Source organism: Bos indicus x Bos taurus, chromosome 27, assembly GCF_003369695.1.
Source record: "Bos indicus x Bos taurus breed Angus x Brahman F1 hybrid chromosome 27, Bos_hybrid_MaternalHap_v2.0, whole genome shotgun sequence".
Classification (NCBI taxonomy): Eukaryota; Metazoa; Chordata; class Mammalia; order Artiodactyla; family Bovidae; genus Bos; species Bos indicus x Bos taurus.
In genome coordinates, this window is record NC_040102.1 from 19,161,276 (window position 1) to 19,186,946 (window position 25,671).

The following is a 25,671-nucleotide window of genomic DNA, read 5'->3' on the forward strand; positions in this document are numbered from 1 at the left end:
TTTGTAATTCTTGCTGAACCAGTAGCTAGATTCAACGAAGATTAATCAAGTTTAATTGAGCTTCCCCATGGAGGTACTTGGAAAGTGGCACAGAATTTTTTTTCTTTTCTGGATTTCCTGTCAAAAGGATGAGGTTCTACTGTATGAAACTAATATTTCTTGTGCAGTTTGTGGAAGCTGTCTTACTGCTTTACAGTCTTACTTTCCATTTCTTAACACAATAGGTGTCTGAGCAGTGCCTTTAAAAGGAAGTTAGAAACTCCCAGTCCATCAGCAAGGCTTTGATTCTACCTCTGAAACTGCCCAGATCATACACAAGCCAAGCAAATAACAGGATGAGGGGGCTGGACAGAGAGAAAGAAATTGCATTAAGCAGTGGGGTGAAAACAGGAAACATCACAAAAGAGCAAGTAGGTTCAGAACAGAGGCTAAGAGTAAAATTGAGGAAATTCCATACTTAGGATTGTCTAGCCATAACAAATATGTATGTAATGCTTTCATCCTCACTTGTGGGATGGAAAGGGAGCTATGAAAGAGGTTCAGACACTAAGCATTGCTGAGGTCTGCTTTGCCCAGGCAGTTTTATGCCCAGTCTATCTCCTGGGCTGAAACGCTGGGCTGGATGAAGCACAAGCTGGAATCAAGATTGCCAGAAGAAATATCAATAACCTCAGATATGCAGATGACACCACCCTTATGGCAGAAAGCAAAGAAGAACTAAAGAGCCTCTTGATGAAAATGAAAGAGGAGAGTGAAAAAGGTGGCTTAAAGCTCAACATTCAGAAAACTAAGATCATGGTATCTGGTCCCATCACTTCATGGCAAATAGATGGGGAAACAGTGTTAACAGTGACAGACTTTTTTTGGGCTCCAAAATCACTGCAGATGGTGACTGCAGCCGTGAATTACTCCTTGGAAGAAAAGCTATGACCAACCTAGACAGCATATTAAAAAGCAGAGACATTACTTTGCCAACAAAGGTCAAAGCTATGGTTTTTCCAGTAGTCATTTATGGATGTGAGAGTTGGACTACAATGAAAGCTGTGCATTGAAGAATTGATGCTTTTGAACTGTGGTGTTGGAGAAGACTCTTTGAGAGTCCCTTGGACTGCAAGGAGATCCAACCAGTCCATCCTAAAGGAAATCAGTCCTGAATATTCATTGGAAGGACTGATGTTGAAGCTGAAACTCCAATAATTTGGCCACCTGAGGCAAAGAACCAACTCATTTGAAAAGACCCTGATACTGGGAAAAGACCCTGATGCTGGGAAAGATTGAAGGTGGGAGAAGGGGACAACAGAGGATGAGATGGTTGGATGGCATCACTGACTCAATGGACATGAGTTTGGGTAAACTCCAGGAGTTCGTGATGGACAGGGAGGCCAGGCGTGCTGCAGTCGATGGGGTTGCAAAGATTGGACACGACTGAGCGACTGAACTGAACTGAACTGTCTCCTTCTGAGTTCCTGAACACAGTGCTCAGGATGTCATCTAACCCTGTGAGTGTTCCTGAATCCAGGTTGTGTACCAAGTACCTGGACTTCACTGGAAATTCTGCTTCAGTAGAGCTAAGGCTGGCTGATGGATTTTTATGTTTTTACAATTCCATGTTGATTCCAGTGCACAGCCATGACCAAGACCTGGTGTGACACCCTGTCTAGTTCTCAGCCTCTATATTCCATCTGTCACCAACTCTAGACTCCCATGGCCCCTCTACAAAAATGTTGCTAAGCCACCAACATAACAAGCCTTGTAGAGGAACTCCTGTTGTAGCTCTCACCCTAACGTGGCATCCTAGTTCCAACAGCTTGACATTCTCCAGTGTTGCTTTCTCCTCCTTTTTATCCCCCAAAGCAGTGGTTCTCAAGCAGGGCCAATTTTGCCCACAGGGGACATTTTGGAATGTCTGGAGACATTTTTGGTTGTCACAACTGGGAGAGGAGGGGGTAATATGAGATCTAGAGGATTAGAAACTAGGGATACTGCTAAATATTCTCCAATGCACAGGACAGCACCCCCCACCCCGAATAATTTAACAAAGAATCATCCAATCAAATTGCCACTGGTGCCAAGACTGTGAAACTTGCCCTAGGACTTAGTCCATTCCTTGCTTTTGTCAGCTCCCCAACCCCTAAAAATAAATGTATATACATAAGAATTGTCTAGGATACCTGTAGATTTCCAAGACCCATCCTTAGAGACACAGGCTTAACAAATCTAAGATTAGTCCCCCAGTTTTTAACAAGCACTCCAGGTAATTCTGAAGCAGGCCTCTGAAACACACTTGGAGAAACACTACCCTCAAGAGACAGATTCCCTGGTGGCTCAGCTGGTAAAGAATCCACCTGCAAGGCGGAAGACCTAGGTTCAATCCCTGGGTTGGGAAAATGCCCTGGAGGAGGGCATGGCAACCCACTCCAGTGTTCTTGCCTGGGGAATCCCCATGGACAAAGGAGCCTATCGGGCTTCAGTCCGTGGGGTCGCAAAGAGTTGGGCATGACTGAGCAACTAAGCACGCAAGAGACTTAAGTCTTATTTCCAACACTAGCTTGGCACCAGGGACCCGCTGCCAGCTGACTGAGTTCCCTGAAACAAACATTCTGTTAACCTGAATTTCTGAATGTAATACATTCCTGGATTTCTTGTCACCATGCTCATCTTCATGTTAACCCAGTGTCTGCCCCTGTTCAAGACAGCAGGACTAATTTCAGGTCTTGGCATCTAGGAGGATACAGATAGGCATTTCTTGTCTTCATGGAGTTTATATACTAGTGAAGGAGGATAACAAGTAAGTAAAAAATCGCAGGTAACAGGTCAGTGTTCCTTCCCTGTTTCGGGTATTGCATTTTATATAACCCCCATTATGTAGCACTGAAGTCAGTCTAGAAGAGTGGCAGAGATCAAGAATGAATGTACAGAGAGCCATGTGGTCCACATTTTTCCATCTTGTACATAAGCATATCATGAGAAATTTTGTTTAAAGCACTGTCAAAATCAAGATACGTCCTGGGCTTCCCTGGTAGCTCAGTGGTAAAGAATCCACCTGCCAACGCAGGAGACACGGGTTAAATCTCTGACCTGGGAAGATCCCACATGCGGCAGAGCAACTAAGCCCCTGCGCTACAACTGTTGAGCCTGTGCTATAGAGCCTGGGAGCTGCAACTACTGGGTCCACGCGCCCTAGAGCCTGCGCTCTGCGACAAGAGGAGCCGCCACAATGAGAAGCCGGTGCACGGCAGCTAGAATAGCCCCTGCTTGCCGCAACTAGAGGAAAGTCCACGCAACAATGAAGACCCATTGCAGACAAAAATAAACATTTTTAAAGATGCGTTCTGATGAAACATTCCCCTGACTTACTAGTCTAGTAAACTTATGAAAAGGTAGGCTATATACAATAAAAGTACAAATAAAAAGCTCCCCACACCTGATTTTGACTGCTCACACATTTTCAGATTAGATCATCTTGAAGGTTTTTCTATCTTCATGTTCACAGACTCACTCTTTTTTCATCTCTAAACTGCTGTTAAACCCATCACTTTTTCATCTCAGACACTATTCTTCACTTCTAGAATCCATTTGATCCTCCTGTGGTTTTTGCTTTGTTGTTAAAATTTCTTTTTCTCTGCCGGAATCTCCTATCCATTCATTAAAGTCTTTTTTGGTGTTTTTGTTTTTAGGCAGAGTTATAATAGCTCCCTTAAAAATCCTTGTCTACTAATTCCAACATCTGGGTCAGTCACCACTGCTTGCCTTTCCTTTTTAGTATGTTCTTCATATGTCTGATTTAATTAGACTGTATCCTGGATGTTGTGAATAATATATTGTAGAAACTGTGGATTCTGATTTGTCCCTCTGAAGAATTTTTGTTGATATTACTTAGTAGTTGATTGTTGATATTGTTTAATTTGGTTGATCTCAAGCTCCAAATTCTAGACTTGTGTCTAGAGAAGACACATGCCTCACATGTGTCTTCATGTCCTCACACATGCCTCATGTCTAGACTATTTAGTTGCTCTGAACTCTGTCCTCAGATTCCTCATGTAAGATTTAAGTTTTAGTAACAGTAAGGTTTCTGTATGAGTATTAATGACTCTTAGTGGCACTTCCTGGGGCCTGCCCTAAGTTGAAAAAAATGTTAAGAATGTTATTTCCTTCTTACTAGAATTAACTCTCCTCAAGTTTCTACATACTTTTGGTCACCCTCTATTACCTTTAGATAATTTTTACTATTTTGTCCAAAGTTTAATTTCTGTCATGTGAGAAGGTTAGTCTAGTCAAGCTGCTCCACCATGACTTACTCAAACTCTTACTCTCTGCCCACTCTTCCCCAAATTAAGGACCTGCCTGGAATTTCCTAGATACAGATACAAAACTCAACATCTTACAGAAAGAATAGTTAAAATATTCAAATATCTTAAAATAGGACTGAAGTCCTAAAATGGACTCAGCGTACCAGATGGCCCAATACCCACCCAAATGCTGTGGAATTCCTGGGTCAACTCTAGTGTAGACACTAATCAGTCCATACTTCAACTCTTCTTTGCAGGAATTATATTTACTCAATTGCTCCAAACTCTTATGATGCAGAAGAATTATTAAAATATGCTAGATTAACATCATATTTTATTAACTAAATTATGGCATGATAGCTAACAGGTGAAAAACATCAAAATGACTTTTCAAGTTATTGTTCTTCTATGGTATTATTATTATTATCAATATTAGCCTAAGGGATATAATGTGATAATAATTTTTCTGTGGTAATTTTTTCAGACTCACTCATCTTGAAATCCATTCATTTAATTAAAAGATTAGTAAGAAAATGAGAAAAAGAATAATTTCATGCCTTTACTTTCTCTTTTTCCTCATCTACCTATTAGTTTACAGTGAGTTTGTGTGGGTGGGTGTTGTTTTTTGTTTTTCGTTTTTTTAATTTTATTTTTTTACTTCAACAAGAGACATTTATTTATCACAGTTCCAGAGACTGGTTAGTCCAAGAACAAGGTGCTGGCTGATTCAATTCCTGGTGAGAGTCTCTTCATGGTTTGCTGGTCGTCATCTTGCTGGGTCCTCACACCAGAGAGAGAGGTGGAGAAAATCTTTGAATAATTTTAGATTTACAGAAAAGTTCCAAAAATTGTACAGATTTCCTTTATACTCTTCACTACAGATCCCCTAATATTAACATCTTATACAAGTGTTTTTTATGCATATTTCACTAAGGGAAATGGTGTTAAGGCAGGTTTTATTTTATGACATTTCCTATGTATTAATACTTCACCCCTAGGAAAATCTCTGGCATTATTTGATTTATTTCTGTTTAATATTTTGCCACTGGGCTACTTCTCTTAAACCATTACTGAGGCTTATTTTCCATGATGGAAAAAGAATAAGCATTCTTTCCATCTGATCTTGTGTTTCAACCCTGCCTTTGTATTGCATTAAAAAAAAAAAAAAAAAAACCTAGATTTTCTTCTCAGAGTGTACAGCGAGGACTTGTAAATTAAAACCTGTAGGCGTCCTCACAGTGTTCTGCAGACCTGATGAGGTTTTGCAATCCTGTTCTGAGTGCTGCAGAGACAAAAAGAGTGTAGCACTACTAATTAGTGTTTATTTTTCCATCATGCTATTTCTTAATCCTGGTCCTCAGATACTAAGTGGAACTGTAAGGGAGAGAATACAGAAAATAAAGCATGTCTCTTTACTCCTTTAAAAAGGTGGAAACTTAAAAGAAAACTAGACTCCAAGGTAAGGAATCAAGTCATGGTTTCTAACCTTAGTTCCCTAACTAACTGTACCACCTGGAAATTTAAGTTGTATGTGTGCATGCTCAGTCGCTTCAGTTGTGTCTGACTCTTTATGACCCCATGGACTGTAGCCCACCAGGCTCCTTTGTCCGTGGGATTTCCCAGGCAAGAACACTAGAGAAATCTGCCATTTCCTAGTATCAGTTCAGTTCAGTTCAGTGTCTCAGTCGTGTCTGACTCTTTACAACCCCATGAATCGCAGCACGCCAGGCCTCCCTGTCCATCACCAACTCCTGGAGTTCACTCAAACTCACGTCCATCAAGTCAGTGATGCCATCCAGCCATCTCATTCTCTGTCATTCCCTTCTCCTACTGCCCCCAATCCCTCCCAGCATCAGAGTCTTTTCCAATGAGTCAACTCTTCGCATGAGGTGGCCAAAGTATTGGAGTTTCAGCTTCAGCATCATTCCCTCCAAAGAAATCCCAGGGCTTATCTCCTTCAGAATGGACTGGTTGGATCTCCTTGTAGTCCAAGGGACTCTCGAGAGCCTTCTCCAACACCACAGTTCAAAAGCATCAATTCTTTGGCGCTCAGCTTTCTTCACAGTCCAACTCTCATATCCATACATGATGACTGAAAAAACCATAGCCTTGACTAGATGGACCTTATTTCCTAGTATAGGTCACCTTTAAAGCAGAGCAGCAGGAATTATGCATGTGTATCACTTCTTTCTATTGTTTGGGAAAATAATTTATTCCCCAGTTCCTACAGAAAGCTTCTTGTATGCCCCCGTTTTTCATTTTTAGTCCAAAACTGCTCTCTGGGAGACCTTCTATATGTCCATCACAGACTCTTCAACCTCTCCCACCTGCCAACCTATGATTACCAATTTTTCTTTTTCCATGTTCCTTTTACTGCCTTTTTCATTCCTCACTGGTGTGCTCTTTCTATAATACAGAAAAATGGACAAAGACTTAAGCATTTAGCAGAGGTGTAAACAAAAATTTCTAATAGACAAATTTCCTCTTGACTCTCCCATGAAAATGCCCCTCCTGACTCTTCTCAAGCTGAATTCAGCTCGCATACCTGTGCACCCAGAGTCAGAGAATCCTGCACCACAGCCCAAGTACCAGGTTTGTAGCTTCTCATTATCCCCACCCATCAGTTCAGGCCTTGAAGCACATACCATCCACACCCATTACCTCTGCAGTACCACACTGCTCTTCATCAGCATCCTCAACCCTCCAGGAACCTAGCTCTCAGTCTTTCTCTTCACGGAGCCTCCCATCCTCGGTTTTATCAACTTCAGTACTGACAGTATCCTGACCATTCAATGAACTCCATTAAAACAGTTAAAGCTTAGCTTAACTAAGTTAAAGCTGCCTTAAAGCTCAGCTGATCTTTTGCTCCACCTTAAATTAACTACAGGCCAGTGAGGTTAAGCATTGTGCTTCCACTACCTTCTTCCTAGATTGGAAATCCTTATCTCTAACGCTGAATGACCCTTCAGGAGCATTACCACTCATTCTTCTAACAAGAACACTTCTCATTTTTAAACATTTTGAAATATACCTTCTCAGTTCCACGCCCTCTATGTTATTATTAGATTTCAGTAGTGTTTTATTTCTTGTGTGTGTGCATGTGTGCTCAGTCATGTCCAACTCTTTGTATAGCCCACCAGGCTCTTCTGTCTATGGAATTTTCCAGGCAAGAATACTGAGTGGGTTGCCATTTCCTCCTCCAGGGAACATTCCCTATCCAGGGATTGAATCCACGTCTCTTTATAGGTTTTAATCACTTTGACTGAATAGATGCATATCCTACAATTCACAGATACCACTCCTTCAGATTTGAGATACAGGTGCAATATTAACATCCAGGAATAGATCCCATCTTTTCCTATGTGATCCTGATAAAATTAAGTATAGAATTGTGGTTGGTTGTGCATCTTGTATCTTTAATAGAAAAATGACAATGAGACAATCTCTAAAATTTTATTTTAGAGTCTGGAGAATAGAAAGCAAGCTTATTTCAGAGATATTCTGAGAAAAAAGCCCAATACCCAAGGTGTATCTCCCCAGGTCCTTGATCCAGCCTTGCTTCAAGAATTCATACTTCTTCCAATGCCCATCACAAACTGCAGACTTTCTACAAGAAGGTTGGAGACCACGAATACCACAGAGAGAAAGAGTGAAAGAAGTGTGGTTGAGGGAACAGGAGAAAAGGACAGGCTTGTAGAACTCCAGTTAGAATTTGAAGTGTGCTCCCCACAAAGTTTCATTACTTAGAGAAGTTGGGATCCTGAGCTCTGTAAATAATCAGTCACTTAATCATCATACATTTATTATACACCATCATTATGTCAGGCATTGCACCAGATATTGCAGATATAATAATTACAACATAGACATGACCCGTCTTGAGAGGATTTATAGATTCAGGAAGGCAGACTTCAAACAAATAAATAACTGAGTAATTATATGTACAAACAACTGACAAGGAGAAGTACAGGATAGCTGAGAACTGAATAACAGGGACCAAACTTGGTTTAGACAGTTGTAAGTCACAGAAGGCTTTACTAAAGAAGACATAAGCTGAACTCTCAGGAGTTACATATGCAAGGACAAGCATGAGAAAGAATATCCCATGTATAGGAAGCCAGTGAGTAGGAATACTGAGGCAAAAAAAAGTGTGGCATTGTGGAGGAACTGCTTTAAAAGGAATGACTGAGGGGGTGTGATAAGCAATAATGCCTTCCAGAGAGAAAATCGGAAGCAATCTGGTTTCTAAGCAGAGCCTTCTGAACGATGGTTGAGAATTTTGGACTTGACTGTAGGAAAAATGGGAAATCACTGAAAAGATACTAAGCAGGGAAGCGAGAGCATAGGTAAAGAAAAAAAGAAATCTGAAGACCAGGTTCTGGGGCACCCCACAGATAGAGGTCAGTCGAGAAATAGAAACCAACAGAGGATATTGAATACACTTGTCCAGTGAGGAATATAAGAACCAAAAAAGAGTGGTATTCCAGAAATAAAATGAAGTGCTCCAATGCTGAAGACATGACAATGGAATTGGGCATTTGAGGTGAAAAAAGAGAAGAGGTCAAAAAACCTTGAAAAACCAGAATATTGGAAAAACTGTTTTTGTGGACATTGCAATCAGTAAGAATATTGACAGGAATCATGTTTAAAAGAGTGATAGTGAGCCAGATGTGGAAAATCTTCAAAGGGGAAGGAAAAGCAGGAGCCATCAGGGTCTACAGATGATCTTGAGTGATGGCCCCAGCTTCCAAGTCAAGTCAAATAATTGTGAGTATTTGGGGTGTCAGTAATACAAGGCTGACCATATAAAAGTGTTGACAGTCAACTACTCATTAACCTACAAACACTGCAGGCAGATTCTTTACCAACTGAGCCACCAGGGAAGCCCATATAAAATTGCCAATTCTGCAATTTCATGATTCAAGCCAATATAACTGAATATATATAATATACATGGTAGAATATATATGTGAATTGTGGTTGACCTCATAAGATGGTAGCTATTTATGTTAGTAGTATTTTCTTTTTCAGTTGTGAACTACCTTTGATTAGGAATTCCTATTTTACTGCATGTGTATCTTTTTCTTTTAATTGGAGGATAATTCCTTTACAATGTTGTGTTGGTTTCTGCCATACAACGTGGATCCGCCATAAATATACATATATCCCCTTCCCTCTTGAGCCTCTCTCCCACCCCCAACCCCCATCCCATCCCTCTAGGTCATCACAGAGCACTGGGCTGAGCTCCCTGTGTTATACAGCAACTTCCCTCTAGGTATCTATTTTACACATGGTAATGAATATATTTCGATGTTACTCTCTCAATTCATCCCACCCTCTCCTTCCCCCAACCTCTGTGCACAAGTCCATTCTCTATATCTATGCCTCTATTTCTGCCCTGCATGCATGTATATCTTCAACAACTCATACTGATCTGCTTGGTACTTTTAGTAGGTCATTTAGTACTTCTTATACACATGTTACTATAATTGCTACTGCTGACTTATGTTGTCATTTCAGGGTGAGAATCATTCTCCTCACATTTCCTGGTTGGGAAATGATTGAGAAATACACACAGGCATCAGGTGAGAATCAACATCAGCTTTACTACTGATTAAGCTGGGAAAGAGAAAACAGCTGGGACCTGAGGCCAAGATGGGGCACCAACTCCTTCTCCTCTGGAATGAATTTATGCACTCAGTCATTTGACAAATACAAACTGCTTCCCAGGGGCACAATTTCTAACATGACAGGGAGTAAACCAAGGGCAGGGTAGGCTAGGTTGGGAGGTGGAAGATGCAAGTATGTACCAAAGCCTCCATTTTTAAATTACTTTCTCTTAGTGTCTCCCAGAGCCACCCTTTCATGATGCTTTCTTCAGAGTCTTCACAGCCATTGTATCAACACTATACTTTTAAAAATTTGTTGGATAGGTGCCAATTTTGGAAGACACAGTCAAAGGCAGCAACTACTTTCCCTTCTGCTCTTGTCAGCAGGGCTGACCACTATGGGCAGACAGATCTGAATGAGAGAGCTAGAGAAGCCAGGCCTCACACATGCAGTGACCCATCCAGCTATCTACCAGTTAGGTAAGTTACCCTTCCCCTAGGGAAACATGTTAAAGGGACGGGGGAAAAAGGTGAAAATTTTCTCTTCCAAAACACCTAATGGTTTTGTAAGGCCTAAAGCTTATACAATTTGGATGGTCCTCTTTAAGGAAACATATCCAAAATTACAAGTGTAAAATTAGGTAGAAAGTTTGGAAGATGCCTGAGCAAGTGAAGACCTTGAAACCTAAGTGTTATAGCTTTGTAAATATATAGCTTCATAAATTCTCCTCTGCTCTTGAGAAGGTAGATAAACCTATTTCTATGTGTACAGCAGTTAAGATGCTATCAGGTACAACAATTCAACTTGCAAGCAAACCAACCTGAACTGGCTTAAATGATAAACAAGAGTAGTGGCTCATAGTAACAAAGAGTCCAGTTGTTGGACAGGCTCTGTGGTTGGTTGATCTAGTCGCTTAACAATGCCATAATGACCCAGTTTCTTTCCATCTCTCCTCTGCCGTCCACAGTGTCTATTCATCCATAAACGGCTCACTTCAAGTTTAGAGCATGAATGCCAGTAACAGTGGAGACTAACAGCTTACTCTTTCCTGTTAGAAGAAAAAAGACAATTGCCTCAATCATAGAGTAAAAGCCCTGAGATTCAAACCATGGCCTATTGAATTCAGGAGTCTGAGTGACTCAGGCCAAAACCAAGCACGGGGGCAAGAAGACTACGATAACCTTAAAATATCAGGCCAAAAAGGGCCTACCTCGAGATGGGACTAAGGATGAGGCTATGGCTCATCCAAGCCACACAGCTGCTGCATAACAAAGGAGTGGAACTGAGGTTGGTGAAACAGCCACAATATTCAACCAGAGGGTAGAGCATGGAATAAGCAAAATCTATTGCTGTTTTACAAGACAGTCACTTGGTTTAACTTTTCCCTTCCATCTTCATTTTTCCTCTCCCATAAGACAGAATTCCTCTCCCATAGACAGGGAAAGAATCATTTTTTTGCTAGTCACCCAGCATGTAGAGTAAGTGCTTAGTGTTTATTGACAGAATAAATGATTTTACCACAAACTTGAGAAACAACTGGTTGGAAGCATTGAATAGGAAATTAGAATGGTTTACTTTGGCCACCTGATGCAAAGAACTGACTCATTTGAAAAAACCCTGATGCTGGGAAAGATTGAAGACAAGAGGAGAAGGGGACGACAGAGGATGAGATGGTTGGGTGGCATCACTGACTCAACAGACATGAGTTTGACTAAACTCTGGGAGTTGGTGATGGACAGGGAGGCCTGGAGTGCTGCAGTCCATGGGGTGGCAAAGAGTAGGACATAACTGAGCGACTGAACTGAACTGAACTGATGTAAAATGGAACTATGCAGGAATATGAAGTCAGAACAACAACAAAAGATGTATTTAGGGATTATTGATTTGAACTGAATTGACAATTTTCAGGTCAAAAGGACTTTCCCAGTGTAAGAATCCACCTTCCAGTGCAGGGGATGCACGTTGGATCCCTGGTCTGGGAGCAAAGATCCTGCATGCCTCGGGGCAACTACACCCACGAGCCACAAATACTGAGCCAGTGGGGTCCGAAGCATGCAAGTTCCAACTAGAGGATCCCACATGCCACATCTAAGATGCGACACAGCCAAATAAATAACTAAAAATGATAATAATAATTCTCAGGTCAGAACCATATGTCTTATCAAAGAAAGTAGAAAGAGACAGAAGGACTTTTTTTTTTTTCAGAAGGACGTTTTTGTAAAGTGACTCTTCAGATTCTCACATGCCTGTGGTGTCAGAGGCTCAACAAGACATCAAAAACGTTTCACAAAGAAACAGAAAGGTAAGTGCAAAGTGAGGGGTAATTAAGATAACTATTTGACTTTGACATTATATGTGGGGACAATTAGATTAAATGGGAACACTTCTAGTTTTGTAATAGAATAAAATATCATTATACCTTTGAGTCAAAGGTAATAATTTGACATGTTTTTCTATATAAAAGCAAAACATATAAAGCAAGTAATCTTATTTAGTGTGATAAAGAAAACTGCTGGAGGGAAGGAATCATGTAACAGTTTTGCAAGACTTCTGATTTCCATGTTTTCTCTTTCTTTAGATTTCTTCCTGAAAATATGGACAAAAATCAAAGCTTTGAAACTCAGATTACATTTTAGATATACTGTCTTTTTTTAAATTAATTAAGCAACTCATTGGTAAATACTTTTGGTAAAATGTTTTTGCTTTTTTTAATGGAACGTTATTTCCATATTTCTTGCTTTTTTAGTGCAAACCTTTGAATATTCAGCTTTATTAAATCAAGTCATATCTCTCCTGGATAATATGTTATGTGCGATAGATTTCATTCAGGATTGGGTGGTTAAGTTGCAATGATTTTAAATCAAGTCTCCACCTCAGGAACCCAGGAATGTTAGATAGGAGATTAGAAAAAGTCCACAGCTTACCAAGACCTTCAGCTATTCTGATAAACAATTCGATTACTGATGCTGACTCTTCATACTAAACAGGTTATCCAAGTCTTATTCTTGATGCTTGCTGTGTAGGTAATATTTGAACCACCCTTTCCAACATAATCATTTGTACACTTAAATACCATTTCTATGAATATGTCAGTGTGCCACAAAGCACAGTGAAGTTTAATATGGCTGCACATTTGCCTTGGTCTTCCTTCTGTATCTAGTACCAAAAAATCCAGTAGGTTAAGAAAAAAGATGTAGGTGTAATTTAAAAAATACATAAATGGCATAATTTTAGGGAACTTGATTTAAATTTTGTCTGAAAACAGAATCAAAGGTATATAATAGAGTATTGAGAGTTAAACACAAAGTTATATGAAAATCATGTCTAAGAATATTATGCCAATTGACATAAATTTTCTGCGTAAAGATTCTGATTTTGCCAGACCATCTAACAAGCAATTAACATCCTCTTGTAAGGAAAAAAGAAATGTGTTTGGTGATGTGTTTTTTTAAGTATTTATTTATTTGGCTGTGCTGGGTCTTAGTCGCATCATGTGAGATCTTTCGTTGTCACACAGTCTTAGTTGCTTCATGGCACGTGGGATCTTAGTTCCCCACATTACAGGGCAGATTCTTAACTACTGGACCACCAGGGAAGTCCCTGGTAACATGTTTAAAGTGCTCTCAGTAGTATTTAAGATAAATGATCTTGAAGGATGTGGAGAAAAGGAAACCCTCGTACACTGTTCGTGGGGATGTAAATTGTTGAAGCCACTGTGGAAAACAGTATGGCAGTTTCTCCAAAAACTAAAAATAGAGTAGTTCTATTTTTAGGTCACTACTATATGACCTAGTTTTAAAGAGCCTCTTGATGAAAGTGAAAGAGGAGAGGGAAAAAGTAGGTTTAAAAGTCAACATTCAGAAAACTAAGATCATGGCATCTGGTCCCATCACTTCATGGCAAATAGATGGGCAAACAGTGACAGACTTTGTTTTCTCGGGCTCCAAAATCGCAGATGGTGACTGTAGCCATGAAATTAAAAGACGCTTGCTCCTTGGAAAAAAAGCTGCAACCAACCTAGACAGCATATTAAAAAGCAGAGACATTATTTTGCCAACAAAGGTCTGTCTAATCAAAGCTATGGTTTTTCCAGTGCTCATGTATGGATGTGAGAGCTGGACTATAAAGAAAGCTGAGCAGCTAAGAATTGATGCTTTTGAACTGTGGTGTTGGAGAAGACTCTTCAGAGTCCCTTGGACTGCAAGGAGATCCAACCAGTCCCTCCTAAAGGAAATTCAACCAGTCCCTCCTAAAGGAAATTAGTCCTGAATATTCATTGGAAGAACTGATGTTGAAACTGAAAGTGCAATACTTTGGCCACCTGATGGGAAGAACTGACTCATTTGAAAAGACCCTGATGCTGGGAAAGATTGAAGGCAGGAGGAGAAGGGGATGACAGAGGATGAGATGCTTGGGTGGCATCACCAACTCAATGGACATGAGTCTGAGTAAACTCCAGGAGTTGGTGATGGACAGGGAGGCCTGGGGTGCTGCAGTCCATGGGGTTGCAAAGATTCAGACACAATTGAGTGACTGAACTGAACTGATATGACCTAGAAATTCCACTTCTGGGTATATATCCAAAAAACAGAAATGGAAAAGATACATGCACTCCTATCTTTATAGCATCATCATTTATAATGACCAAGGTATGAAAGAAACCTAAGAGTCTATCAGGATGAATAGATAAAGAAGTAGTGGCATATAAATATATACAATGGAATACTAAAGCCATATAGAAGAAGGAAATTTTGCCATTTGTAGTAAAATGGATGGACTTGGAAAGCATAATGCTTAGTGAAATAATATAGAGAAATACGAAATACTGTATGCTATCAGTCATACTGTGGAATCTGAAAAATAAAACAAACCAGTTAATAAACAAAAAAGAAGTAGATTCAAAGATATTGAAAACAAACTAGTGGTTACCAGTTGGGGAGAAGTGACAGGGGAGGGGCAATAATGCAATTATATGAAATCATGTATGTGTAATTTTTGAAAATTATAAAGCACCACAGAATTTAAAGAATCTTTTATTTGTTAAAATTTTTTTTAAAAAAGATGAATGATCAATGCCAGTGCAGTCTGTGCTCAGGGTGAGCATGTTCAGGGTGGCATTTCCTGTTCTTGTCCCTGTGCCACTGCAGCCAGGGTCTTGTCTGCTGCAGCCCAACCATGGCTTCAATTAAGAAGAGCTACAGAAAGATCTAGAAGAGTTGAAAGTGCCGCTGGAAAAAGCCACCAGAAAAAGAGTATCTGGTCCCCTCACAGCTGAAAAACCCAAGATTGAGACAGAAATAAAAAACAAAATGCAGCAGAAATCACAGAGGTAAAGCAAAACTTTTAGAAAATGAAAAGCTAGCTGCTGTGGTTGCTCTTATTAAAATAGCATATACAGTGAAATTCAGTAATTATGGATGGGATCAGTCAGACAAGTGTATGAAAATCTACATTAACTTCACTGGAGTTCATCAAGTGCCCACTGGGAATGTGCAGGTACATTTCACAGAGAGATCATTTGATCTTTTGGTAAAGAATTTAAATGGGAAGAGTTACTCCATGATTACGAACAATCTCTTGAAACCCATCTCTGTGGAAGGCAGTTCAAAAAAGGTCAAGAAAGATACAGTTCTTATCTACATAAAGAAAGCAGAAAACACACAGTGGAACTACCTGACTCAGGTTGAAAAAAACGTTTAGAAAGATTAGACGTCCTATGACATTGAAACAGATCCTGTTGCTGCTGCTGCTAAGTCACTTCAGTCGTGTCCGACTCTGTGTGACCCCATAGACAGCAGCCCACCAGGCTCCCCCGTCCCTGGGATTCTCCAGGCAAGAACACTGGAGTGGGTTGCCATTTCCTTCTCCAATGCACGAAAGTGAAAAGTGGAAGTAAAGTCGCTCAGTCATGTCCGACTCGTATCGACCCCATGGACTGCAGCCCAGGCTCCTCCGTCCATGGGATTTTCCAGGCAGGAGTACTGGAGTGGGTTGCCATTGCCTTCTCCGAAACAGATCCTAGTGAGGAATTAATGAACATTCTAAAGAAAATTTACAAAGATGGAGATGATATGAAGCGAACCATTAATAAAGCCTGAGTGGAATCAAGAGGGAAGTAAGCCAAAAGAGATACAGAATTCTGAAACCTGAAAGTCTTTTTGCGAACTGTGATGTGGAAATAAAATGTTTCTAATAAGGAAATGAGGTGACCGGCACAAATGAACATGACATGTAACTACTTACACAGCCTTCTTCTAAGTAAAGGCAATAAATTCTCCATTTCCTACTGGAGGATTTATTTAAATAGTGATTTAGTCACTAAGTTGTGTCTGACTCTTGCGACCCCATGGACTGTAGGCTGCCAGGCTCCTCTGTCCATGGGATTCTCCAGGTGAGAGTACACGTGTGGGTTGCCATTTCCTTCTCCAGAGGATCTTCCTGACCCAGGAATCGAACCCAGGTCTCCTGCAATACAGGCAGATTCTTTACTGACTGAGCTATGAGGTAAGCCCCTGATTTAAATAAAATACGATTATTAAACACTTCCTCCAAAGATGGTTTCTTTAGTAACTGCTCATTTTATTCAAGAAAAGAGTAATGTATTCTAATGTGAAATGTAAAAAGTCTTGCTTAATGAAAATGCTACATTATGTGTATTATTATTCAGCTAGGAGGTAGAAAACAAAAGTTACTACTGCTTGCCTTTCGGTTCCTGACATCAGCTCCCACCAAGAATAAGTAAAAATAAAACCTGAATGTTTGCATAAAATGCAAAAAAAAAGATGATTTCAAATCAAATAGCCATTTATATAAAAGATGGGAATCCTCTACTTTTTTTCCTCTTTTTTTGTAGACTTACTCTAAGGTCCAAGATAAATCAACCTATTTACACATTTGCCTTGATTCATGGGGCCTAACATTCCAGGTTCCTATGCAATATTGCTCTTTACAGCATCGGACCTTGCTTCTATCACTGTTAGAACTGGACATGGAACAACAGACTGGTTCCAAATAGGAAAAGGAGTACGTCAAGGCTGTATATTGTCCCCCTGCTTATTTAACTTCAATGCAGAGTACATCATGAGAAACGCTGGGCTGGATGAAGCACAAGCTGGAATCAAGATTGCTGGGAGAAATATCAATAACTTCAGATATGCAGATGATACCACCCTTATGGCAGAAAGTGAAGAGGAACTAAAAAGCCTCTTGATGAAAGTGAAAGAGGAGAGTGAAAAAGTTAGCTTAAAGTTCAACATTCAGAAAACTAAGATCATGGCATCTGGTCCCATCACTTCATGGCAAATAGATGGGGAAAGAGTGGAAACAGTGTCAGACTTTCTTTTTTGGGGCTCCAAAATCACTGCAGATGGTGACTGCAGCCATGAAATTAAAAAGACGCTTACTCCTTGAAAGGAAAGTTATGACCAACCTAGATAGCATATTGAAAAGCAGAGACATTATTTTGCCAACAAAGGTCTGTCTAGTCAAGGCTATGGTTTTTCCAGTGGTCATGTATGGATGTGAGAGTTGAACTGTGAAGAAAGCTGAGCCCTGAAGAATCGATGCTTTTCAACTGTGGTGTTGGAGGAGACTCTTGAGAGTCCCTTGGACTGCAAGGAGATTCAACAAGTCCATTCTAAAGAAGATCTGTCCTGGGTGTTCTTTGGAAGGAATGATGCTAAAGCTGAAACTCCAGTACTTTGGCCACCTCATGTGAAGAGGTGACTCATTGGAGGAGACTCTGATGCTGGGAGGGATTGGGGGCAGAAGGGGATGACAGAGGATGAAATGGCTGGATGGCATCACCGACTCGATGGACACAAGTCTGAGTGAACTGTGGGAGTCGGTGATGGACTGGGAGGCCTGGCCTGCTGCAATTCATGCGGTCGCAAAGAGTTGGACATGACTGAGCGACTGAACTGAACTGATGATCTTCTTGCTCACTGTTGAATCAGGAACTACTTTAATCATGTGATATGTTTTAAAAAGCAAACTTCCCTCATCAAAGAGAGGAATCCTGTCATCTACCAAAAAAAAAGAAAAGAAAAAACTGGAATAAATGTTCCCACATATCAAATTCTCATTTCCCAATCTCCAACAAAATCATTGATTTTTTCTAACAAAGTAATTACAAATGGGTAAAACTGCAATTTCAAACTTACATAAGAAAAAAAAATATATATGAAGATTTTAGTGACAGTATTCTGATTTTGCTAAAGCATTAAAAAAAAAAAAGCCAGTTGGAAATCAAAAAGGTTCAATCATAAAGTGGAACCGAGAGCTCAGGATTTCCTATTGAATTTATATGGCTAAGATGGTAAAGAATCTGCCTGCAATTGGGGAGACCTGGGTTCCATTCCTGGGTCGGGAAGATCCCCTGGAGGGCATGGCAACCCACTCCAGTATTCTTGCCTGGAAAATCCCACGGACAGAGGAGCCTCGCAGACTATAGTCCACCGGGTCGCAAAGAGTCGGACACGACTGAGCGACTAACACTTACACTTTATCTGACTAGGACAACAGTGTCCAAACACCGCACACATGCCAAGCAAATACACCTGTAAAGTTGTTTTCTAGGTGCAGGCTATAACAGACTGCCCGCCTACCCTCCTCCCAGGTCCACCTGGGCTGTGCCAACCTGCGTCCTCTCACTGCAGCACGTGAAGAAGGTACACAGACGCTTCACTCCATGGAAGGAAGGTTCTCGGTCCTTCCTGGGCATTCCACCTGTTGTCTCAGTGCGAGTAAACCGAAGCCTAAATTCTGTGGTTTGTCACTTCAGAGGCGAAAGTCTAAAGGGTAAATTCACAGCCTGGAGCATCCGTGAGAAAGAACTATGCCCTGCTCCTGGCCCCTGACAGCCGTCGGGTGACCCCACGGTCAGGACCAATAACCTCACTCACTTCGGGCCCTGCTCTCCTCAGAGGGCAAAGAACGGTCGCTGTCGCGGGCTACGCCGCGTTTTGAGACTCTCGTGACTTGTGCCCGTCTCATGGACATTTGGTACCGAGCAGCCCGAGTGCAGACTTCGCCCTGGGCCTTACGGGAACGGTGCGCGGCGGCACCGGCCGGAAGAGGGGAGGTGGTCCCCACCCCCAGGCTCTGAGGAGGGCGCGGCCCTCTGTGAGGGATCGAGGTGAGGAAAGTTCCACAGCCGCACCCGCCGGGGCGGGGCTTAGGGCTGGAGCTCCGGCTGGGCGCAACCACTGCCCGCGGTGCGGGAGGTGGGACGAACACCACGGTCCTAACTCGAGCGCTCACCTTCCATCCTGGGGGTTTGTTCTTCCTCTCGGAAGGCTCTATCGTCCTGCTGCGTCACTGAAAAGCCAGTTCCTCTCCTTGCCGCCCTCACCCCGGTGCCTATCTCCCCGCGCCCACATCTCGAGTGGCGCGGTCCGTCTGTCAGGTCACGTGGCAGCGTGGGCGTGGCCTGCTCGGCGCTCAGGTGGTGCCTCGTGCGGCCTCCTCAGGAGTCCTTTGCAGCTTGTTGGTGGCTGGAAGGATGTTAGGCTGGAGTCGTCTAACCTTCATCTTGCTGAGCGGGATCGTCACCTGCTTGGTGGCGCAGCAGGTGCCACCGGTGGGTGAGCTGGAGCCGAGGAGGCTGAGAGGGGCGCGCCGGAGCGGGGGGGGGGGGCGCGCAGGTGCGGGGCAGGCGGGGCTTGATCGACCCCTGGCAGCATCTTTACAGGCATCCGTGTTTCTCTAAGCAGAGGCGTGGGTGCAGAACTGGCTGGCGAGCCTCACCCCTGGTCGACTCGGTACAAGCTGGAGCAAAGAAACTTTGAGGGGAAATCATCTCTGCAGACTGGCGGTTGTGTTTGCACACCCTCACATTTGACTGAATGCACTTTTTCCACGCGCCTATAAAACTACTGGAGGAAGAGTTCCAGTTGATCTGTGCACCTAATTAAGTTACGAGCTGCTTGAGGACTGGCTTTCTCTGCCTTGTGACGAGGTGCTGAAGGAGAGGTAGTAACTGAGGATATGAAGGGCCCTGGGAAAGGACGAGGCATCCCGGGTTAGGGCGATGGGAGTAGTCCAGGCCAACCCGAGTCAAGTGACCACCAGACCTGTGGCTCTTTCCCCCTCAGGGAAGTAGCAGGAACACAGACTTGATAACTGAAAGAGCAAATGTGGGACCAGTTTCATTCTTTGCAAGGGAGGAAGTAGTCGCCGAGTGAGTCAGTGACTAACCAGAGGTCACACTGTTGTTTCTGGGTTTATGACAACTCAAGCCTCTGGACACCGAGTCTAGTGCTGTTGCATAATTCTCTTCTCAAAAAACCGTAAGACTGCATTTTTCTTTGTCGACTGATCAGATAAATAGGAACTTGGGTGCATGTGACTTAAGACTGACTAGATAAGGCTGCTCTTGACGGCTTAAGTAGGATATTGATATTGCAAGCAAGGTGTGCATTCTCCTCCTTTATTCTTTTATTTCTCTACGGAGAAGTGCTTTAAGAATAAAATCGTGGTGACGTAGTAGTCAGCCATTCAAAAGTGACACGAGATAAAGCAAGTAAAAGCAGAAAACAAAATGGTATGCACAGTGATTTCTGTAAGAGAAAAATACACAGTGGGCATGGGTTGGAAGGATATAAGGAAAAATAAAATTAGTCTGCTTTAATGTGGGTAGGGAATTAATTTGCTGTAAAATGGCGGGGATTATGAGAATTTTAAAAGAATCTTATACTTTGATACTGTCAATGCTTTCAGCCAAAGACCCCAGGAAACACGCCTATAGTTGAAAAACCTTGTTTTTATTGTTCTGCGGTGAATGAGAATGCTCGTCATGGGCAACTCTGGGGCCTCTCAGAAAAAAGGCGTTAGGAGAAACCTGGTTTATAATTTGGATTTAGTGTGTTTCAGGGTCAGGTCTAAGAAATCAGGGCTTTGCTGTAGATCAGATGCTTTTAGAAAGTGAGGCGACTCTATGATTGAGTGAAGAACGTCATTTGTTTAGCAGTAGAAGAGGGTCTTTCGTGTTTTGTGAGTTGCAAGGTACCCTTGTTTTTTTTGTTTGAACTTAGAGTCACGAAGTGGGCTTGCTTTGTATGATTTTATCGTGCCTCAGATTAACCTTCGCTGAGGTAGGTATTGTGAGGTCGATTATGTCTAACAGGAGAACAGAAATGGCCTGGCTGTTGAGTGTCAAATCAGCAAATGCTAATACTGAGAGGTCTAGGTGTGGACCTCAGAACACTCTCAAATGTCAGCGAATGCTTTTTATTTCCTTTCTCAGTACTTAAGCAAAATTACTTTTAAAAAAAAGGTATTTTTAGAGCAAGAAAATAAATAACCCCTCCGTGAATCTGGGCTTCCCAGGTGGCTCACTAGTAAAGAATTCACCTGCCAATGCAGGACATGTGGATTTGATCTCTGGGTTGGGAAGATCCCCTGGAGAAGGAAATGGCAACCCACTCCAGTGTTCTTGCCTGTGTGACTGAGCAACTTCACTTTCACCTTTCACTTTCATGCATTGGAGAAGGAAATGGCAACCCACTCCAGTGTTCTTGCCTGGAGAATCCCAGGGACGGGGGAGCCTGGTGGCTGCCGTCTTTGGGGTCACACAGAGTCGACTGTGTGACTTAGAAGCAGCAGCAGCCGGTATTCTTGCCTGGAAAATCCCATGGACAGAGGAGCCTGGCAGGCTACAGTCGGTGGGGTGTCACAAAGAGTTGGACATGTTTGAGCATGCACACATGCTCCATGAACTTAGTAGTTTTTATCTCAAACAGTGGTTATCAAAGTCTAGTCCAGCCTCTGGTGTCAGTTTGGGAAGCTGCTTTCACAAATCTTTAATGAAATGAGAAAAAATAGGCCATAAACTTATTAAATTAGAATGTTAGCTTTTATTCTGATTGCAGGTGTTCAATTTTTGTTAAAATGTTCTTTCTTTTATGTGTGTGAATTTTTTTTGTTTGTTTTAATATTTTCACTTTGGAGAAAAAATTGGGACTCCCCTGTGCTGGGCCCCTCTCAGTTTCTTAACTGATCTGGAAAATCTGGGAGCCACTGGCTGAGAAGATTTGGGGAACTTCAGTGACTCATCTTTTGACAGGAATAAGCAGGTTTTCATTTTGAATCATTCTATGATAAACTGTTGCCACATAATTACAAAGCATATCTCAGAGCTGCTTTTGATAAATATGATAGTGGAAACTACAAGCCAAAACAGAAATCATTTGATTTGGAACATCTGTGGATTTTGTTCTGTTTTCTGAGGCTTTTCAGAATATGGTGTATTTTAAGCTCTTCTTGAGTTATTCTTTGATTCTATTAAGAGATAATGGTAGAGGAAAACATAAGCAGAACGCTGTATGACATAAATCACAGCGAGATCGTCTATGACCCACCTCCTAGAATAATGGAAATAAAAACAAAAATAAACAAGTGGGACCTAATTAAACTTAAAAGCTTTTGCACAGCAAAGGAAACTATAAACAAGGTGAAAAGACAACCCTCAGAATGGAGAAAATAGTAGCAAATGAAACAACTGACAAAGGATTAACTTCCATAATATACAAGCAGCTTATGCATCTCAATAACAGAAAAACAAACAACACAATCCAAAGGTGGGCAAAAGACCTAAACAGACATGTCTCCAAAGAAGACATACAGATGGCTAATAAACACATGAAAAGATGCTCAGCATCACTAATTAATTATGGTCCAACTGTCACATCCATACATGACTACTAGAAAAACCATTAGAGAAATGCAAATCAAAATTCACTCATTATTAGAGAAATACAAATCAAAACTACAGTGAAATATCACTTCACAACAGTCAGAATGGCCATCATAAAAAATTCTGCAAATGATTAATGCTGGAGAGGGTATGGAGAAAAGGGAACTGTCTTACACTGTTGGTGGGAATGGAAATTGATACAGCCACCATGGAAGACAGTATGGAGATTCCTTTAAAAACTAGAAATAAAACTACCATATGATGCAACAATCCCAGTACCAGGCTTATAGCCTGAGAAAACCATAATAGAAAAAGACACATGTACCCCAGTGTTCATTGCAACACTGTTTACAATAGCTAGGACGTGGAAGCAACCTAGATGTCCATTGACAGATGAATGGATAAAGAAGCTGCAGTGCATATATACAGTGAAATATTACTCAGCCATAAAAAGAAGCACACTTGAGTTAGTGCTAATGAGGTGGGTTAACCTAGAACCTGTTATACAGAGTGAAGGAAGTCAGAGAAAAACAAATATCATATGTTAACACATGTATAAGGATTCTGGAAAGACGGTATTATGAGCCTATTTGCAGGGCAGTGGTGGAGATGCTGACATAGAGAACAGACTTACAGACATGGCAGGTGTAAATAAAAAGGAGAGGGTGGGACGAATGGAGAGAGTAGCATTGAAACATACACACTAACATACATAAAATAGCCAGTGAGAATTTGCTGTATGACTCAGGGAACTCAAACCTGAGCTCTGTGACAACCTAGAGGGGTGGGACGGGGTGGGAGATGGGAGGGAAGCTCAAGAAGGAGGGGACATATGTATGCCTATGGCTGATCCATGTTGCTATATGGCAGAAACCAGAATATTGCAATTATCCTTCAATTAAAAATAAAGAAAAAAAGGGAATACAGTCACAGAAAGTTTTAAAAAAAAGATGATGGTGACAAGCTATCCCATCTGTGGGTATTTATCCAAAGAAAATGAAAACACTAATTCAAAAAGATATCTGCATTCCCATGTTCGTTGAAGTATTATTTACAATAGCCAAGATACAGGAACAACCTAAGTGCCCATTAATGGATGAATGGATAAAAATATCTCACACACACACACACATTTGTGCACACACACATGCAGTGGAATACTACTTAGCCATAAAAAGATGAAATCTTGCCATGCGTGATAATGTGTATAAATCTTGAAAGTATTATGCTGAATGAAATAAATCACACAGAGGACAGATACCATATGATTAATTCACATATGGAATATAAAAACAAAATAAATGAACAAACCAAACAAAGACAAGCACGTAGATGCAGAGAACAGAGTAGTGGTTACCAGAGGGGAAAAAGGGCAGAGGGAAGGAGAATTGGATAAAGGGGATCAACCCAATGGTGATGGATGGAAACAAAGTTTTGTGATATATACAGAAGTTGGGGCTTCCCTGGTGGCTCAGTGGTAAAGAATCTGCCTGCCAGTGCCAGAGACTTGAGTTTGATCCCTGGGTCGGGAAGATCTCCTGGAAAAGGAAATGGCAACCCACTCCAGGATTCTTGCCTGGGAAATTCCATCGACAGAGGAGCCTGGTGGGCTCCAGTCCCCAAGGTCACAAAGAGTCAGACACGACTTAATGACTCAACAACAGCAAGATTCAGAAGTAGATATATAATGTTATACACTGGTAACTTACATAATTTTATGGACCAATATTATCTTAATGAAAAATTTTATAACATTTTAAAAGAGATACTGGTGACAGAAATGGTGCAAGAAAAGTCTAGAAGGGGAGATGGAGATGACATCATCAGTGCTTTGTAGATCTTACTAAGGATTTTGGAATTTATCCTAAAAAGCACAGGAAGCTGTTGACTGGTTTTAAACAAGATGTGATAAATTTCTCACTTTTGAAAGATCAGTTTTGATTGGAAGGGAGTAAGTAGGGTAGCTACGAGGACACTACAGGAGAAAACTAAGTGACTTGCAGGAAGGTTGTGCCAGTGGAAAAAGAAAGAAGTGGATGGTTCCAGAGAAGATTCGGAGGTAGAATGAGCAGAAGGAAGGGTCGGATGGGGTGAGAGACAGGCACCTTTCCAGTGCTCAGCTGGGTGAACGATGGCATCGCTAGCTGGGAACAGGGGAAGGGAAGAATGAAGATCATTTTCACTCTGGTTACATCTAATTTTAGATGACACTGAACTTTCCAGCAGGCACTTGGGAGCTCAGGAGAGGGTATTGGGAGTCGTAGGCATATTGTTTGAAACCCACTGAAGCAGGTGAACATTGAGCAGATAGGAGAGAAGAAAAGAAGAGGCCCAGGGACAGGTATATGTCAGGTAGAGAAGAACAGGCTAAGCGAGAGCAGTGGCCAGAACTGAAGAGCAAGTGTTAGGGGAGATCCGGGAGAGAGCAGGACAGACCACCTGTGTTGAAGGCCAGGAGGATGTCTAGCGTCTGTTGCGCTTGGCGCTGAGAGGTCGTTGGTCACCTTGGCCGGAGCAGTGTTGGGAGCCGAAAATAGATTGCGGTAGCCTATGGAGTAATCAGAAAGGAAGGAATCAGACTGTGCCTGTATGCTAAGTCGCCTCAGTTGGTCCAATCTGCGGCCCCATGGACTGTAGCCCATCAGGTTCCTCTCCATGGGATTCCCCAGGCAGGGATACTGGAGTGTGGGTTGCCATGCCCTCCTCCAGGGGATCTTCCCGACCCAGGGATTGAACCCCTTGTCTCATGTCTCCTGCGTTGGGAGATGGGTTCTCAGTAATAAATCTAAGCAGATTCCTAAAACTGTGTGAAAAGTAACCACACTGGCTCCGTAGTGAATTGCTGAATCGAGCTTGCTTTTATGCATCAGCTTCTGAAGTGAGTAACAAATATTGTGAATGTTAGCCACTGTATCAGCTCTTAGCATTGATTTGCAGAGTCTCCCCACATCACATAAACCCCCTCTGGTCCAGCCAGCTTTATTGTACTGCATTTGCCTTTACCCCAGTACTTTAAAGGGAGAAATACACAGGTTTGCTTAGTCAACAGATACTACACACCTACTCTGTGCCAGATTG

At 41.8% G+C, this 25,671-nt stretch overlaps 1 protein-coding gene, 1 long non-coding RNA gene and 1 pseudogene across 5 annotated transcripts in view; 2 read left to right on the plus strand and 1 right to left on the minus strand.

Moving 5' to 3' along the window:
- LOC113885088 overlaps window positions 1-19,216 on the minus strand; it is a 50,297-nt gene extending 31,081 nt beyond the window's left edge. Inside the window, exon 1 of the long non-coding RNA XR_003509132.1 lies at window positions 19,161-19,216. This is a non-coding gene — a long non-coding RNA (uncharacterized LOC113885088). The remainder of the gene's footprint in view (window positions 1-19,160) is intronic.
- Window positions 14,917-16,042, plus strand: LOC113885087 (annotated as a pseudogene).
- A 90-nt stretch (window positions 19,217-19,306) lies between the features above and the next one.
- Window positions 19,307-25,671, plus strand: part of ASAH1 (N-acylsphingosine amidohydrolase 1) — a 31,643-nt gene continuing 25,278 nt past the window's right edge. The window contains exons 1-2 of one of the 4 annotated variants that reach the window (XM_027530249.1): window positions 19,334-19,479; window positions 19,613-19,871. Coding sequence is in view for 2 of the 4 variants with exons in the window: in XM_027530248.1 (XP_027386049.1) it covers window positions 19,402-19,479 (78 nt within the window). In the remaining 2 variants the exon portion in view is untranslated. Of the gene's footprint in view, window positions 19,480-19,612; window positions 20,189-25,671 lie in introns of all 4 variants that reach the window. The other 3 variants (XM_027530250.1, XM_027530248.1, XM_027530251.1) reach the window with 3 other exon arrangements.